This window comes from Talpa europaea, assembly GCF_964194135.1.
Source record: "Talpa europaea genome assembly, chromosome: 13".
Classification (NCBI taxonomy): Eukaryota; Metazoa; Chordata; class Mammalia; order Eulipotyphla; family Talpidae; genus Talpa; species Talpa europaea.
In genome coordinates, this window is record NC_140080.1 from 29,506,519 (window position 1) to 29,525,372 (window position 18,854).

General features: G+C 43.9%; 1 protein-coding gene across 5 annotated transcripts in view; it reads right to left on the reverse strand.

Annotated features, from left to right (window-relative positions):
• MACROH2A1 (macroH2A.1 histone) overlaps positions 1-18,854 on the reverse strand; it is a gene marked incomplete at its 5' end in the record, with an annotated part of 67,153 nt that overhangs the window by 35,510 nt on the left and 12,789 nt on the right. For 4 of the 5 annotated variants that reach the window (XM_084252837.1, XM_084252836.1, XM_084252835.1 and 1 more), the window contains 2 exons: positions 14,072-14,269; positions 14,593-14,699. The exons of the other annotated variant lie outside the window; for it this stretch is intronic. In XM_084252837.1, coding sequence (XP_084108963.1) covers positions 14,072-14,269; positions 14,593-14,699 — 305 coding nt within the window. The remainder of the gene's footprint in view (positions 1-14,071; positions 14,270-14,592; positions 14,700-18,854) is intronic. 5 annotated transcript variants of the gene reach the window in all.

Here is an 18,854-nt window from a genome sequence, read left to right on the forward strand (position 1 = left end):
TGATAGCAAAACCAAGGGACAGCATACACACATATAGATGTAAATATCCTATATAAAAATACTACTAAATCAACTTCAATACATGACAAGGAGGGGTCTCCCTGGTGGTGCAAGGGGTTAAGTAAGCACCACACCATGAAGCTATTCGCAGCCTCTGCAGCACAAGTTCGATCCTCGGCCAGGGAGCTACCCACATGGAGCAGCAGACCTCTCCTGTCTCGCCCGCTGCTCCCCTCAACAATGTATTTCAATCAGTCTGCCTGTTCTGTTCCCCAGTCTGTCATTGGGAATCCTCTCCCTCCCCCCTGCATCTCTGCCCTGTACCCCAGCTCTTGTATGCATAAATAAATCTTTAAAAAAAAAAACATGACAAGGATCATACACATGATCAAGTGGGATTTAGTCCAGGGATGCATTCACAAAACAATCAACAATGTTTACCACATCAACAAAAAGAATAATCATCTTATGATCATCTCAGTAGATCCAGAAAAGTATTTGACAAAAGTCAGCATCCATTTATGATAAAAACTCTCAACAAAATGGATTTAGAGGGAACATACTTCAATACAATAAAGGCCGTATCTAATCAAACCCACAACTAACATTAAATTTAATTGAAAAGCTGAACACCTTTCCTCTAAGATCAGGAACAAGACAGGAACGCCCACTCTCAGCACTTTACTCAACACTGTGCTGGAGTGCTAGTCAGAGCACCTAGGCAGGGAAAAGAAATTAAATGTCATCCAAATTGGAAAGGAAGAAGCAAAACTGTCACTATTCATGGGTGACAATTTTGTATACAGAAAACGCTAGAGACTACTAAAATAAGAAAAAAACAAGTGAATTCAGCAAAGCTCTAGGAAACAAAATCAGTTATGTATCAGTATAGACACCACCCATAACATGGTGAAACAGAGAGGCTGAAATTACCCTTTCCCTTACTATAGAAAATATTTGTTCATAGGAAGATCCAGACACTTCAACCATGGTTACACAGTCCCAGGAGCTTCACAAGGGGCTTGAGAACTGACGTTGGTGGCAGCTGATGGGAAAGAACTAGAGGAAGCAAGGGGAGCATGACTGGGTTTGGAAGCCACTTCCCAAGCCACAACGGGGCAACCCAGCACATTGCCAAATTCCCTGGAGAAACTTTGTAGACATGTGAGTGGGCACAGACCCAACCTGGGGCAATGGGAACTCTGCAAGTGGGATGGTGTGGGCATCGAAAGCTCCCTCCCCACACACCCCCACTCCCAAAAGAGATCAAAGAGAAATAAGGCTGAGCCATCCTGGATCCAATAAAAAGCCTAACAGTAGAAAGGACTTTGGAGTTAACTCACAAATCCTTTGGGAAAGTAAAGAAAGGAGCACATATATCCTAGACCTGAAGACACAGTAGTTGAGTCAAGGGCAGCAAAGGCCACAATGCCTTGCCCACTGGGAGGCCCAAGCTTCATTGATTACCACCCACCCTCAGCAGAGAGGAACAGCAGGGAGGTTGGGTGGGAGGTGATGACAACCTAAACACACAATACAGCTTGCTGTGAAACAAAACAAGAGGTAGAGGTGACTAATGTCACTCCTCAAACTGAGATCTAATATTAAAGTCCCAGAGCCCTCTTCTACCTCCATCTCACACCAAGGTAAACTAAGATGATTAAAAAAAAAAAAAGCCAAAAAAGCCAAATCCCCAGCACCCCAACCACACACATGCACAAATAGCTATTAATAAGGCAATACACATAGCGAGGAAGCAAGGAACATCTCAACATATGAAGGAAAAGCAAAATGAGGACAGTAAGTCCTGGGACAAATATAAAGGAGACAGAAATAGAGAAGCTATCTGACAAAGACTCCAAAATATAATATTAAAAATGTTGAATGAGGTACTAGAAAGTCAATCAAAGGCAGGTAGGAAGGTGCAAGGTCTCAGAAAGGAGATAAAAAAAGTTTTTCATCAAAGAATCTGAATATATAAAAAGATCGCAATAAGATTTTGAATGAAATGCAGACAAATTTAGAAAGACTTTAAATAGAATTAAACTGGCCAGAGAATTTCAGTTGTGGAAGACTCAAGTGAACAAATTATATGCCTAGAAGAGAGAGTGTCAAGACAATGTTAAAATGAGGAAACTACAGGAAATATTAGACTCAATTAGAAGAGGAAACTTAAGAATGACCAGGCTCCCAGATGGGGAAGAAAAACAGAAGCAGAAACCTTATTCAAAAAACAGAAACAGAAGCAGAAACCTTATTCAAAAAAAATAGTAAGAAGAACTTTCCAAACTTACAGAATGAATTAAATATGGTTGCCCAGAAAGCAGAGAGAACACTAAATTTTTAAATGCAAAAAGACCTACACCCAGGGCCTCCCCGGTGGTGCAGCAGTTGGGCGCTGGGTTGCAAAGCTGCCCGCAGCCTCTGCAGCGCCGGTTCCAGCCCCAGCTGCCGGGCGAGGGTCCCACATGGCGTGCAGACCTCTCCTGCCGCCCACTGCTCCCCTCAGCAGTGTACTTCGTCAGTCTGCCTTTTCTGCTCCCCACTTTGACTGTGGTGAATTATCTCACCCTCCTGCACTTCTGACTGTGCCCAGTGCTTGTACAAATAAATAAATAAATCTTTAAAAAAAAAAAAAAGACCTACACCCAGACATATCATTGTCAAACTAACAAAAATCAAAGATAAAGAAAAAATTTCACAGATACCAAGGAAAAAATTAATAACTTACAATAACTCCCAAATGAGGATTTCCCAGATTTTAGCCCAGGCAAGAAGAGAATGGAAGGAAATATTCACAGTCCTAAAAGTCAAAAACTGCCAGCCAGCAAGTCTCTATCCTGCAAAATTATCATTAAAGTATAAAGGTGAAATAAAGATTTTCTTAGACAAAGAGAAGCTAATGACGTGTCTGCCCCTACCAGACCTGCTCTTCAAGTAATACTGAAAAAAGTTCTACAAGAACTGAAACACAAATTCCTGAGCAAAATGACAATAACAATACAACACTAGAGGCAAGAGAAAGAACAGTATGAGTCAACAACAGAACATTAAGTGGGAGGAAGAAACTGACAGAACCTGTATAGTTAAATGTCAGAAAGCAGACACCAGCTCTGAAAGGGTCTAAACCTCAGAATTTAAGAAAAAGCTCCATAGACACCCACAGATGAAGAAGCCAAGAAATTTAAAGGAATATTAAGGAAAGCTGCCCAGAAAGTGTAGAGACAAATGGAAAAAGAAACAACAGAAAAATAAAACAGTCAGAAATCAAAAACAAAATGGCTGATAACAAACATCAACAATCAACCTAATGTGAATGGTGAGAATTCACCATTAAAAATATGGATGTTAATTCACCATTAACAATATGGGTGTAAAAATTCCAGTCATCTATACTTCATTTGCAACAGACCCATTTAAAACTAAAAGACCAAAACTAAAAATAACAGGCTGGAATAAGGTCATACATGCTAGTAACTCAAGAGAGTAAATCGGGAACTGCTGTTCTCATACCCAATAAGCTAGACTTTCAACTATAAGGGTAATTTGGGACAAAGATGGTCACCATATACTGATAAGGGAACATCTCACCAAGAAAATCTGTTATTAATATTCATGCTACAAATATAGGAGCACCTAGTTATATAAAGCAACTATTAACCAGTCTTAAACAACCTATTAACAAAAATACAATCAGAGATCTCAACATACCAATGACATGAAGGAAAAAATCATCCAGACAGAAAATGAACAAAGAAATAAAGCCCTTAAATGGACATTTATAGAGCTTTCCATCCTAAAAGTAATGAATGCACTTACTTCTCCAGTGCACATGGAACATCCTCAAGAACAGAGCATTTACTAGGACATAAACACGCCTCAGAAAACACACAAAAGTGGAAATTATATCAAACGTCATCACAGACCACAACACCATAAAGCTAGATCGTAACCATAGAAAGAATCCTGGAACAAACACAAAAATTAATTCAAATGGATTAAAGATTTGGACATAAGAACCAAAATCATAAAATACTTGAGAGAAAACATAGGGACACACTACAGGACATCTCCCACAAAGATATATTTGGGAATACAACCCCAATAGCAAGGGAAACAAAAGCAAAAATAAACAAATGGGATTACATCAAATTTAAAAGCTTTCATACCTCAAAAGAAACCATCACAAAAACAAAATGGCAACGTACAAAATGGGAAAATATATTTACATACCACACATCCGATAAGGGGTTAATCTCTAAAATTTACAACATTCTTACACAATCCAATAACAAACAACCTAATAAAAAATATAGGCAAAGGACCTAAACAGACAACTCTCTAAAGACATGAAGACGGCCTACAGATACTTGAAAAAATATTCAACATCAATGATTATAAGGGAAATGCATATTAAAACCACACTGGGGTACTATGTCACCCCTGTGAGATTAGTCCATATAAAAAAGAATGGAATTAACAAATGTTGGTGAGGTTGTAGTGAAAAAGGAACTCTCATCTACTGTTGGTGGGAACACAAGTTGGTATAGCCCCTGTGGAAATGATATGGAGATTTCTTAAGAAAATGAAAGTGGGGCCTCCCCGGTGGCGCAGCGGTTGAGCGCTGGGTTGCGAAGCTGCCTGCGGCCTCTGCGGCGCCGGTTCGATCCCCGGCTGCTCCCCGGCCACCGGAGGAGGATCCCACATGGTGCGCAGACCTCTCCTGCCACCCGCTGCTCCCCTCAGCAGTGTACTTCGGTCCCTCTGCCTGCTCTGCTCCCCACTCTGGCTCTGGTGAATTCTCTCACCCTCCCGCGCTTCTGACTGTACCCAGCGCATGTATAAACAAAACAAACAAACAAATATAATAAATAAATAAAAACATGCCTCTATAAAAAAAAAAAAAGTTTAAAAAAAAAAAAAAAAAAAAAAGAAAATGAAAGTGGAAATTCCATATGATCTAGCAATATCTCTATTAGGTATTTATCCAAATAATATGGAAACTCTAATATTAAAAAAATTTATCTACGTCAACTTGGCACTGTTCACAATTGCCAAGTCACGGAACTAACCCAAGTGCCCTCCAACAGATGAATGGATAGAGAAATTATGGGACATATACTCAATGGAGTATTACATAGCTGTGAAGAAAGATGAAGCAGTAGCATTTGAGACAAAATGGATGGACCTTGAGTTTATTATGTTAGTGAAACATGTCAAAAAATGAAAGACAAATATCAAATGGTTTCTATCATCTGTGGAAAATGAATACCATAAAAAACATTTACAGGCAAAGAGTAGTAGGAATAAAACTTTAACTCAGAAAAAAAGAAAGTAATGGTTACCAGAGGTAACAGGGAACAGGGTGGAGGTGATGGGGGAGGGAAGCAGATGATGGGGTATGGACATGGGAGGTTTGGTGGAGGGAAAGCAAAAAAGGCATTAAAGACAATGTAAGCAAGATTTGCAGAGCAGAGTTCAAATAAAGCTAAATGTTTTTGCTGGTTTCATTCAAGTTTTATAAAGTAGCAAATGAGAAATAATCATTTATTGAGAGGGAGAAAAAGAAAAATCTGTTGTATTTTATGCACTAACAAATATCAGAAAGAGAAATTACAAAATCCATTTACAATCACATCAAAAAATAAAATCTCTAGAAATAAACTTACCCAATGAGGTGAAACACCTGTACAGTGAAAAGTATAACACAATGGTGAAAGAAATTTAACCCTTTGCACTCCGAACCATTTTACAATATTTTGATTTAATTTCTTGTGCCATTTCAAGATAAAACTTCAGGGAAACATGCATGTCTCAAAAAGTTGCGTTGAAATAACCTCAATTCCCTGTAATCACTAATAAATTGCAATGTCCCCTGAGAGGGGACATCCGAGTGATATGCTAGAATTCCGATGTCCCCTGAGAGGGGACAGCAGAGTGCAAAGGGTTAAACCACAAATAAACGAAAATATATTCAGTGTTCATGGATTGAAATAACTAATATTGCTAAAATATCCATATTACTCAAAGCAATATAAAGATTCAATGCAATCCCTTTCAAAAGTCTAATGGCATTTTTGACAAAGAACAATCTTAAAATTTTTATGGGACCACAAAAGTCCCCAAATAGTGAAAACAATTATCAGAAAAAACAACAAAGTTGGAGACATCATGTGCCTGGATTTCAAACTATACAATAAAGCTACAGTAATCAAAACAGTATGGGACTAGCCATAAAAAACAGAGCTATATTTCAACAGGACGGAAAAGCCCAGAAATAAACCGTACATATTTGGTCAATTAACTTATCACCAAAAAGGGCAAGAATAACCAGTGGAGAAAGGACAGTTTCTCCAATATACAGTATTGGGAAAACTGGTTACATAGAAAAGAATGAAACAATTATTATCTATACAAAAATTAACTCAAAATGGATTAAACTTGAATGGAAGACCTGAAACCATATAACTCCTAGAAGACGACACTGGTATCAAGCTCCTTGGCATTAGTATTAATGATGTGTTTTGAATCTGACTCCAAAGGGGTCAAAAGAAAAAAAAGATTCTGCACAGCAAAAGAAACCATCAACAAAATGAAAAGGCAAACTACTGAATGGAAGAAATATCCACAAATCATGTATTCAACAAGGGGTTAATATCCAAACATATAAAGACCTCCTACAACTCAATAACAAAAATTTCAGTTAAAAATGATCAGAGAATCTGAGATTTTTTTTCCAAAAGATGACATACAACAGGCATATGGTAAGCTGCTCAACAGCACTAATCACCAGAGAAATGTAAATCAAAACCACAATGAGAGATCACACCTTTCAGAATGGCTAGCATCAAACAATAAATAACTGGCAAAGTTGTAAAGAAAAAGGAACGAACAATATGTATTGTTGAAGGGAATGTAAATTGGTACAGTCACTATGGAAAACAGTATGGAGATTCTTAAATATTAAACAAAACTACCATTTGATTCAACAATTCCATTTCTTATCCAAAGAAAATAAAAACACTGATTTGAAAAGCTATATGGACTGCTATGTTCACTGCAGCATTATTCACAATAGCCAAGATATGGAAACAACCCAAGTGTCCCCTGGTAGGTGACTAGGTGAAGATGCAAATCAGACACAGACAGACAGACACACACACATTCACACACACCCTGAATACTAATCAGCCATTGCAAAACAGAATAAAATCTTGCCATTTACAATAACAGATGAAACTTTAGGGTATTACGCCAAGTGAAAATTTCTTAAATCTAAGACAAGTGCCGTACAATTTGACTTTTTGTGGAAACTAAACAAAGCCAATCTTACAGAGAACAGATTGGTGGTAATCAGAGCAGAGAGAAGCTGGGGGATAGGCAAAATGCATGAAGCAGATCAAATATGAAGTTATAAAATAAGCCAAAGAGATGTCGTGTGGAGTAGGGTCCCATAGAAAACATAGTATTGCAAATTTGGAAAACTGCTAAGAAGAGACCAAATAGACTATGTGATGTTCATTTTGCATTGTATACAAATATCAAATGTCATTAGGTTGTACACCTAAAATATAATGTTGTATGTCAATTTTTAAAAAGCGGTATTGTTTAAATGATGGTATATCAAATTATCACATTTAGCATTTAAATTTCTTTGGGTATGTTTAAATGAATCATGAAACTTTTTTTTTAAATATCAATCTTTATTATATGCCCAAAATTATATCTTTTGCAAAACTAAATATATTTTGAAAAGTTTGTCAAATTTTATATGTGAGATATAAACATTTTCAAAATTGTTTTAGGAGACATGAAACAAAAAGTTTGAAAACCACTGCTTTGCCCTGTTAACTCCTGCTCAGGAACAGGAAGCAGTTGAGAAGTAGTCGAGGATTTAGCGCTTCTGCCCAATGACACTTAGATTTTGAGAGGTGAGAAATCCCTAACTGCTAGAACTTCAGGCAACCTGGAGCGGAGCTGGTTTTATTGGGAGATGCCCGAGAGCCTCCTCCTGCTGCAGCTGCCTGCACAGCCATGCTGTAAGGCTGCTCAACCTGTGGCAATACTAGTGGCTTTCAGTGATGATTCATTGGCTTGTGGCCTCCTTTATTAAAACCGTTGTCCCCACTCACACTGCAAGGGGTGGTTTTGCAACCCTCCACCATCAGAACAGGGAGCGTCTGCCAAGGAAGTGATCTGTGGTCACAGGACATGCAAGTGATACTACATCTGAACGCTGAACTTCCGCATTTGAGTCCTAACTCTTCTTGCTGCATAAACTTGGGCAAATTGCTCACCTATCCTAAGCCTTGGAATCCTCATCAAGAAAATAAGGCTAACATGGGAGAATCCCTGATTAAATGAGAGAGAGAGGAAGTAGTAGTCAAAGTCTGTGCGGACATAAACCACTCCTTCCCAGATCTCTCCAGTCCATCAACTTGGCAGGTAATCCCTGCCTCTTCTCTGCAAAGTTCCCAGCCCACAGGTGACCAAGTGCTTTCAAGGCCAGCACAGTTATCTCAGGAGACAGATGTCACTGCGCTCGAATCATAACAATGACACTCTTAGTTTCTCATAAAATCTGTAATCTATAATTATGTTCCTTTCTAACTTTTTGGCATTAAAATGTCCTTTGTTTTATGAAATGGTGATACTAGGTGGTAGATTCTTTTCATATCCTGGCTTGGGGGGAAATATGTAAGCAAGCAATATTCTTTATCAATCTCCAAAATGACTGACTCTTTAGAACTTCATATAGTTTTACAAATCCAAAAGCTCCGTGTACTGTACGCACCCAGCTTTGTTTTGAGCAGCTGAAAATCTATAAGGTCACAGTCTATGGGAAACATAAAAATCTGTAGAACTAAGTGTCCAAAAAGACTTGTGTAAAATTATCAGCCCAAGATAAACTGCCTAGTCTCTTTTATTCTGATGTTTGAACTGCCAGAAATTTCACTAAAAGGTCAGGCAGAATTTTGCAAGGATGGCAGCTTCTCAAAAGGACCTATTCCTTTCTTTGGCATTCCTTACCAGAACATTAATCACTCAGTTTGCAGTTTAAATATTTATTTCTCATGAGAGAAAGAGGTGCTCTACCAAAATCCTCTTGGGCCTTTTGCTAGGCAGTGAGGCTCAGGCATCCCTCATGGCCCAGGAGGGGGACTTTCACCTGGGTAACTGGAGGGTTCATGTGTGAAAATTCCTAGGTGTGATCATTTATCTGAATTTTGAGCAAAAATGATCCTCATGGAGACCCTCTAAGGTCCTTTCAGTTTTAGTAATTACTCTGATCAGGGGTTTTAACCCAGGGGATTTAAGCATAAACGGTTTTCTTTGAATCTTGGGTGTTTTATTTAATAAATTTGAAAATTTTACCTTGAGAAGTAAAAGTCTGAACCGACTTTTCTACCTGCCAAATACAATGGCTATTCAGGGACCCCACATGCACAACCTGTCAAGCTCTCTCTGGGAGGAGCCAGTGTGCCCCCACCCCTTTGCCAGGGACTCTCTCCCCAGTCACTTGAAGGTCCAGATACCTGACTCCCTCGGGTCTCTGTGCAAGTGTCGCTTACCTAAGCAGCCCCGCCTGACTGCCCGTGTGCAGTTACACTGCCCATGCCAGCACTGTTTTGGTCACAGCTCCCCCTCACTAGACTACAGCTCAGTGAGCACGGAGAGAGGGCAGGGGCCTTTCATTCACTGTGGCACCCTTGAAACTGAGAACGTTAACACGCACATGTATACTTAATAGATATTGATTGGTTGAATGCATCTTTTTCAAAACAACTTGGTGTTAAATGTGAATATAAAGAGGCAGCTTTTGAAGCTTCCTAAGGGGCTAACATGCTCTAGTGTGAACAACAGCCACCAAGGTTAAAATATACTTACTGTCTGCCTCAGCAGCTTCGCCCTGACTTCACCTGAATCACCTACAGACACACTTGCCCACAAGCACAGAGACCTACATGCAGCGCTTGTCACTGTGCTCATGTGAATGCCAGGAACATTGGACGCCCATTCGTAGAGAACGGTCTCCCTAGTTTTGCATCTAATAACTAGTCCCCTCGAGGAACAAGCACGCATGCAGACCAACTGCACGGCTATAATGCAGCCGACAGTGGTGCCAGGCAATGCTCTGAGCGCCTATTGTGCACATTCTCTTTCAAGCCTCCCACCCAGGCTGTTCTATCTCCATTTTATAGCCGAGGAAACAGATAGCAGAGAAGTTAAGCAAGCTGTCAAGGTCACAGAGCCAGGAAACGGCAGAACTAGAACAGAAAGCCAAGACAGTGTGCATCCTTAACCACTACACCACACTGCCAATCCAACGGTAACATGATTTATATATTTCAAAGGCTGAGAGGATGGGGAAGGTTTTACATCTCTCTCTGCCTTTACATGCACGGACTGTGAAGGAGCTCATTACAGAGAGTGCTCTGGGGAGGCACAGGGGTGAGAGGAAGAATTTTTTACTTCATTCTCTTTGGTACCATCTACACTGTTAAACACATCATCAAGACCAATCACACAAACAATGCAGCGTCGTGTAACCATAACACTCATCATTCGGGGTGGGTGCTACAGGTGGCCTTGTTGTCCCAGCCAGGTAAGACACTGGCAAGCAGCTAAGAAAAGGGCCTCACACCGTGGGGCCGAAGACTTTTAAAGAGCCTCACACCGTGGGGCTGAAGATTTCTTGTGCCTCACACTGTGGGGCTGAAGATTAAACATCCCTTTGCCTTTGTTTTTGGTCATAATAGAAATTATTTCTTGGAATATACATTGGGCAAATAATTATAAGAACATGTTTATACAATATATATAAGAATAATTATAAGCATAAATAAAAATATTGTAAGTACATGGCATGGAAAATTACTTGCTTAACAGTTAAGCACTGAAAAAAGTTAAACACTGAATAATTTGGCCTATTTGACAGTGGGAAATAATTATTGTACAAGGGCATGTCTGATAAACAACCTAGAGCTGGTCATAATAATATTCTTCATATGAAGGTTCTGTAGAGAAGCCTTGCAATGAATCAAAAGGTTGATTACTCTAAGAGTTTCTAAGTAGAAAAAAGTTCAAATAACTGATTACTGGGAAACAACTGGTTTCTAGCTGCAGGACATGTAGATAGAGGAGTCTCCTGATATTGTAGCCTTGGTAACAGGGCGTTACCAAGGACTGCTAGTTGACCTAGGTAGTTGTTTAGGCTGCAATAGTAAGTTTAAATTTTAATTATCTATTAACTTTTTAAGGTCGTTTCTCTTCTTGAAAACACATAGGTGACAAAATGTCTGTGGGAAAGGAATGTACTGATTGTTTTATTTTGCTTCTATGCATATGATGATGTAATCCCATCGGCTTGCCTCAACTTATGAATAAAGACCCGCTGAGACCCTCATCAGGAGATGCTTGCACCAATGTAAGAGTGTATTGTATCTGCCTCAACTTCCCCTTTCCCCTCCCCGACAACCCTTAAGAAAGTTTCGCCTAGGCCATCTCATTCTTTCAGGGACACCTGACCCGACATTTTGCCGTAAGCTGGTCTTCGACAGGTGGGGGGGTAAACTGAGTCACCAAGTTACCTGAGGCCACCCAAGTAGGAAGAACTGGAACACATTGCCCGGCCCTGTACCCCTGGCCCCTGGGAGGGTTTGTGGCCTTTTCTAGCCATTTCCACTATAGCTGACTCAGCTGTCACAACTGGAGACTTTCAAAACCTTCCAATTACAAAGAATTGGGGGAAAAATATGATTTGGAATTCAAGCGTTGACACTTGAAAAACACCATGTCCCTTTCACTACAAGTGCTTAAGCATGTTACGAAGTCTTTCTCTGTGTGTCTCTGGAAAGGTTATTTTCAGAACATTCCACTTAAACCTGGAGATGCAGGGTTCGCCGCTGTTTCTGGGAGCTGACACCACAATTTACATTAAACAAATGTTTTGAAAATTAGCTGTTCACGGTTCCAATTTCAGCTTCCCCCAGGGTTTAATGTTAGCCAAATACTGGTACAGTAAGCAGACAATGTGTTTTATTGTGTGGAAGAGAAACAGACCACCATAACAGACTTCCTGCTTTTGTAATCAAGGGAAAAGTTGAGTGTTCGAGTGATTATTGACATATGGTTATTAGAAAGACTGAGTTCCAAATATAGCTACTAGGAGCCAAAGACAGAAACACACACACACCCTCTATATTTCAAATCTAAAAAGAAAGAAAAAGCATTCCTAATATTTGGTCAAGTGGGAAGTTCACAAAGTCATGGGTAAAAACAACTGGATTAAGAAAAGGGGTGACGGGAGCACATTTGGCACTGGGTGGCTGCAGACACAGGGGTTGAAGAGGCTGCTCAAACACCAACATGCAGCCACCTGCCCTAGCCAGCCCGTGGCCCCAACCACAGCCAGGACAAGGCCAAGCAGGGACATGACCTGCCCCCCCCGCCCCCCAGTCCCCAGCACCATGGCCCTGCCTGCCAGGGTCAGCGAGATCCTTGGAGCCCATTATCAGGAGGGGATCAATTTGGCAACTTGTCTTTTTTTAAACATTTAAAAGGGGCTGTCTCTCTGCTTCCCTGTCCTATGCCTCCCCTCAGCTGCAAATGTTGAAAGGGGGAAAAGAAACAGTTCAATCTGCTAATTTTATAGTTAGCAGGAATGAGTAACTGAGCGTTCTGTGAAATCCCTGCATGGTCCACGCCTCCTCCAGGACTTGTGAGCTCAGAAAAGTGCAAGTGTCTGGAAATCACTTACAGGACACACTTCAGTATCAGGTTTCTCTCTCAAAGAGCTGCAAGTGATTCTGGGCCAGCATGCTAGGGTGAGACGGGGGTAAGGGAGCCATTGGTAAGAGGAATTTAGATTTTGTGGTTTTCAGGGAAGCATGTGCTTGAGTTCAGAAGGGTAAAGAAATATGGCCAAGCAAATGGTGTGGGCGGGAGATGAAGGTTAGAGGTCAGAGAAGGTGCTGCCTTCCCCCAAGTGGTGGAGGCTAGTCTGTCTGAGGCACAGACAGGCCAGGCCTAATCTCTGGATCAGCTCAGAGTAGAGGGCATGTTGGAGGGTGGGCAGTGTGAGGCTCCTGGGGCCCATCCATCCTGGGAGGTGTCCTTGCTATCTCCCTCTGGGGAGAGGCTTTGGGCTCCACTAGAAGGAGGGCCTGGCACTGCACTATTAGACCCCACAAGGCATTTCCAAGGAGTTATTGAGGGCCTTACAAAATAGGGAAGTCTCTTCTGGCAAAGGCCATGGCCTCCTATTCAGATGGAGCGATGCAGGGCAGGGCACCTTTAAGAATCCATTTTATGAAAACTGCAACTTTAACTCTTCTACTGCACTAGCCCTAATTTACCAGCCCTGGAGGCTGTGACAACCACTGGCTGGCCAGGGCCTGGTAAGGGAGAGCACAGAACGTGTGTTCCAGAAGCTGGGGAGCCCCTGCCAATGTGCAGAAAAGAGAGTGTGACTACCCACAGCCAGGCCTCCAGGCTGTTGCTCACCCACACTATGAGGACCCCAGCTCTTATGTGCTGGTCTGCCCCACCCAACACATTAGGTCACACTAACAAGAAGGTTCTGTTCACCACAGAAGTTCAGCACCTAGGTTTTAGCCTCAGTCCACAAAGGGTGTGGCAGGAGCACCTGAAAAATGCATGTTTCCTCCATAACACACCATAATTCTGCAGAGCAAATTGCCCTGCTCAGAGGAGGACATGCAGCCATAGCAACACGACAGCAGTTCTGGGCAGGCAGCAGGCACCTCGGGGCAGTACAAGAAGCTCCTACACTCACAGGTCTCTCCCTATGGGTGCAGGCATCCCCCCCGGGAGCTAGCTGTGCTGTACCCGCTCCACTCCCTGGAAGCCCGTGCCTCGACCCTGAGTGCAGGAATCCAGTCTCCAGTCCAGACTCTGGCCACTTGGGCTGGACAAGCCCCTAAGGAGTCAGCTCCCACATCACACGCTCCTTCCACAGGCTCCTATCCATCAATGAGAGGCGTGGCCAGCAGGATGGGGACCCCTTCATGAGCCACCTACCTGTACCCACCCCTGCCAAATCACGTACCTTGGATTTCCTGGCCCCTTTTTTGCCTCCTGCTTTCTTAGACACGGGCTTCTTCTGGGATGGAGACTTGGCCTTTTTGGCTGGGGGTGGTGTGATGATGGCTTCCAACTTCCCTTTGGATCCTCGTTTCTTCGCTAGCAACTCAGGATGGATGTTTGGCAACACTCCCCCACTGGCTATGGTGACTCCTTTGAGCAGCTTGCAGGAAAACCAAAGTAGTAGATGGTGAGCCAGACCGTCCTGGCACTGACGCCTTGCTCTGAGTAGATACAGGTCCTTCCTCCACCACATCTACAGGGGTGCTAACAGGACCAAGGGTGTACACGGGGAGCAAGTCCGCAGGGTCCCTCACTCAGGTGGAAGGGCCAAATGCCTGTTTCATCCCAGCTCCCTCCATCCCCATAAAGCCTTGAGGAAAAACTGTTATGGGGAGGCAGGAAAGCTGCCAATAGTTCAAAATGCAATCCACCTTGATAGCCACCCAGCCTCTCTCTGGATAGGCAGGGGTCGGTGCCGCATACCTGATTTAACTCTTCATCATTGGCCACAGCCAGCAGGATGTGCCGAGGTGTGACCCGGCCCTTCTTGTTGTCTCTTGCTGCGTTACCAGCCAGTTCCAAAATCTCCGCTGTGGGGAGCAGAGAGGAAGAGCAGAGCGTCAGGCTGGAGCATCAGAGTATCAAATGTACCCTCCCCGGTAACCCCGTTCATGGTGCCAGGGATGGACTCTGGCAGTAGCTTCCCTGAACCAAGAGTCTGCAGCCACTCTGCCCAGCAAGGCCACAGGTCGACAAGTCACAGAATGACAAAGCTGAGTGGTACCAGGTGGTCCCTGGCCCAACCCCTTCATTTTGGAGATAAAGAAACTAAGGCTTAGAGAGAAAAGGGGGCCTGCTGAAGGCACGTGGTAAGAGATGGTGGTGCTGTGATTTAAACCCATTTCCCAGAGAAGGCTGCCTGCAGACACTACTCCAGGTGTCAGCAGGGCCTACCCCACAGAGTCAGTGGTGTGGCCGAGTGGGCTGGGCCTCCTGAGCAGACCATCATGCATGGTTTAGAGGCTTGAGGGGAGGCAGTACACTGGGGGGACTGGTCAATCTTTGTCGATGAACTTCCTGTTGAACACCTGCATGTTCAGATTCAAAACTAGAAGGGTAACAGTGGACTCAGTAAAGAGTTGGTGTCACAAAAGCATGAAGGAAAAAGGTGGCAGAATCAAAGACTAAATTTAGCACCTAATATCATGTGTCAACCCTCACTGGGATCCTGCTTATCAACAAGAAGCTACAGAAGTCACTTTGGAGACAACGGAGTAGGGTGACGGCATACCGGCTAGGAGGCACTGGGGAGTGATGGGTTTTCTTGCTGTGATTTTATCATGGCTCTGTAGGGCACACCGTGTTCTAAAGAGATGCATGCTGAAGTATTTAGGGGTGAAGAGTCTTGATGTCTGCAATTTACTCTCAGATAATTTTGAAAAGGTCTACAGAGTAAAGCAAGTATGGTGAAACCAGAGCAGCTGGCACCTCCTGTCGGCATTGTGACTATTTGACAATTTTCAAAAAAAAAAAAAAGTGCTATCAGCCTGACCCGCAGTTGGCAGTGAGTTAGAGTTTATTTACCTGCCCTTCTGGACAGGGTCTCATTGAACAAGACAGACCTTCCACAGCATCACAAATGGGGGAGTTCATGGGGAGATTATGAAGTGCCCTGGAGATACAGTTCTCTGGGTAACTTCATCACAGTCTCCACATTTTCTTAATGAGGTGCACATGCTCTTTGTGAGGTATCTTCTAGGCCCCTTTTGCATTTCTGCAATGCCACAGCCCTGCCTGGGCCCAACTCCAGCCTGACCTCTTTCTGACTCAAAAGAATTTCAAATATTCTAGGTTGTGGTGTAAACACTAGATGTCTTTAGCAAAGTCAATACTTGAAAGAAATCATTATAAAATAACCAGAGAAAAATTCTAGCTAGGTAAGCCATGTATTTGAAATGTATACTATTATAGGGTACACCTTGCTAAGAGGTACTAACAGCTGAATGCACTGCCAAAGAACAGTTCTGACTGTGAAGCTGAAAGCTGCTCATCACTTATGTCAACTCTTACGTAGGGCAAAGCAGAAAAATAAGTCCCTCTGGAACAGCAAGTGCCAACCCATGCAAGGCAGCACCTCGTTCACTCAGTAATCATCACCCATGACTCAAGAGCTGCAGAGACAGGAGGAGGCCCTGCCAGCTCCATGCTCCCAGGCTGCTGGGATTTACATTTGAGACTTGCTAGAGTGAGTCTCTGGGAACAAAAGGGAGATAATCAGCACATTTCCCATCCTCTCCCAATTCTCCAGCAGGACTGTTTCCCACAGCCTCCCCACAGGTAGAAGGAGGTGGGGGAGAATCCCACCTAGCAAGTCCACCAAAGCTTCCCTACAGTTCAAGGCAGTGTGTCCCAGCACCCCATGGAGATGGTCCTATCTTGCTCAAGGGAAAAGAATGTTTGAAAGGCCTCAGCAACCATAGTTCCCAGGAGCCAAGAATGCAGAAATGCCTGCCTGACCAGCCCAAACTGGTCTGCAGGAGACAACACATCTGGAGAGACCGTCCTGCAAAGAGGTGAAGCCAGTATCTGAGTTGACACAAGCAATGACATAGGAGGGAGAGTAAGCTGTTGCTGGGTGGGAGCCCTTGAGGCCAGAGCCACGAGCAGGAGGGCCTGAGAGGGGAGGCTGGCCCCTGGGGGCTCAGGCAGCCACTGACTTCCCAGCCTGCACCTTCTTTTCTCCTTCCTCCCCAGGTCACAAGGCTGCACAGGGCTCAGTATCTGCAGAGTCAGAGTGCTGGTGGAATCCAACCTTTTCCCTGTAATGTGCTAAGAACACTTGACCTGGCTCTCAGGAGAGAGGGAAAGGGAGGGGAATCCGCAGTGGTGTCCAAGCCCACCCTTTGCTAAGGAGATCGTTGGAAACGATGGTTTCTCAGGAAAGTGAAGGCAGCCTGTTTCCTCTTTTGTGCGCAGCGCTGGAGGGACGGGCTCTCCAGGCAGGCACAGTGACGGTTGGTGGTGGGCCAGGAGGGAGGGAAGTGGTCTTTTTATTTTGGGCCATGCTGCTTTAACCCTTTGTATGCTGGGAAGATGATGGTGGAGGATACAGAGACATGAAGAGTAGAGAGTGTGTATGTAGGGTAAGGAAAAGTGTCAGGCTCTTCTGCCCTCCCACCATCAGGATGGATGACGGATCCCTGTGGTCCTGAATGCATGCCTGAGGACGGGCACCTGGAGTGGGGCGTGGGCCTATGTAGATGGGAATCACCTGGGCTGAGACTGGGCTTACAAGGGCGGCGTCACCCGGATGCCAGCGGAACAAGAGTGGAAGAGAAGTACCAGAAGAACACGTGAGAGAACGAATCCCAATAAAAGCCTGCAAAAGCTACCGAGGGCTCCGGGACTCTCCTTTTACCCCATCTGCTCGAATCACAGAAATCCTGCTCTGTGCCTCTGCCTGCCGCTCCAGTGTCACCAAACTGAATGTGTTGGGGGCCCTATTTTGAGTGGAGAACAGGCCATAACAAGACAGTGATATGACTCACAAGTAATGCCAGTAAAGCGGGAGATCAGTTCTCTAGGACTCTCCCTGGCTTTCATGACCTTTTTTTCCTGAACTCTCACTTTGGAGCTGAAATTTCCAATGGCCTGAGTATTTCCACTTGGGAAATGTCTAGGGCTGTGTTCACTTACTGCTAATTCACGGATGCCAAACCGGGTCCACCTGGAAGGAACCACGAGGGGAGAGGTACCGGGCTGGGATGAGGAAAATTTCAACTCCTTGCAAAGAGCTGGGCATGGGTGTGATTTCACTGCCTTCTTCACCAAGGAGCCACAAAGTCCAGGACCCCTTCCTTCTGGCAAACCCCAGCTCACCATCTCACCTTTGATGGGCACAGGGCAAGAACCCTCACCACTCCCAAGGAAGGAAGGTGCGGGGGAGGGGAGCTGCCTCACATGGGCTAGCAAAGGGGCAGCTAGTTGAGCAAGTGTGTGCCCTTCTGTTTACTCTTTCATGTTTTCCACATGGATAGTTACCATAGTAACTCCCTCATCAAGGGACTCACAAGACAGGGCACCTCGAGACACACCTTTAATGAGAAGCGTGTGCTGCGCCTGCCCCTCCCTGAATGCAGCAGGCTGAGGCATTTACAATAGCAAAGAAAGCTGGAGGACACATTGTACTGCTAGCGAAAGGTACCCAGAGCACCAACGCACCCCTTGCCAAGTGTTCAGTAAACCCACCTTTTCATCCTCAGGCCAATTTCAGAACCAGCAACCGTACAGGGCTTTCCTGGCTGGGCGGTATGCCTGCTTATCTCAGATGAGAAAAGGGGTGCAAAATACTAGCTACTTGACAAGACAGGACAGTTCCCTCTGCTCGCTGCACTGTGCCCCATGTCCCTACCACCGAAGGGGCCCACTTCCTGGCCTAAGCCAGAGACAGTTGCAGCTCTGCCTCAACTTGAACGGAGCCTATACCTTCCCACAAGGGAGGCTTTCCTTGCAGGAAATGTTCCTCATCACAGCCCTGCATCTCCCACCCCTGTGGTCCCTTCCAGGTGGATCCAGTTTGGCATCCCTGAATCAGTTTCCTCCGTTTCATATTTTATGCCATTTTTTTCTCTTTTTCTGCCTCTACTCTAGCTGGTTTGAAATAAAAGGAATTCCAAGAGAACCCGGAAAGCACCAGATCTACAGAGGCAAATCCTGTTCTCCAAGGTTTGCAAAGCTGAACATCA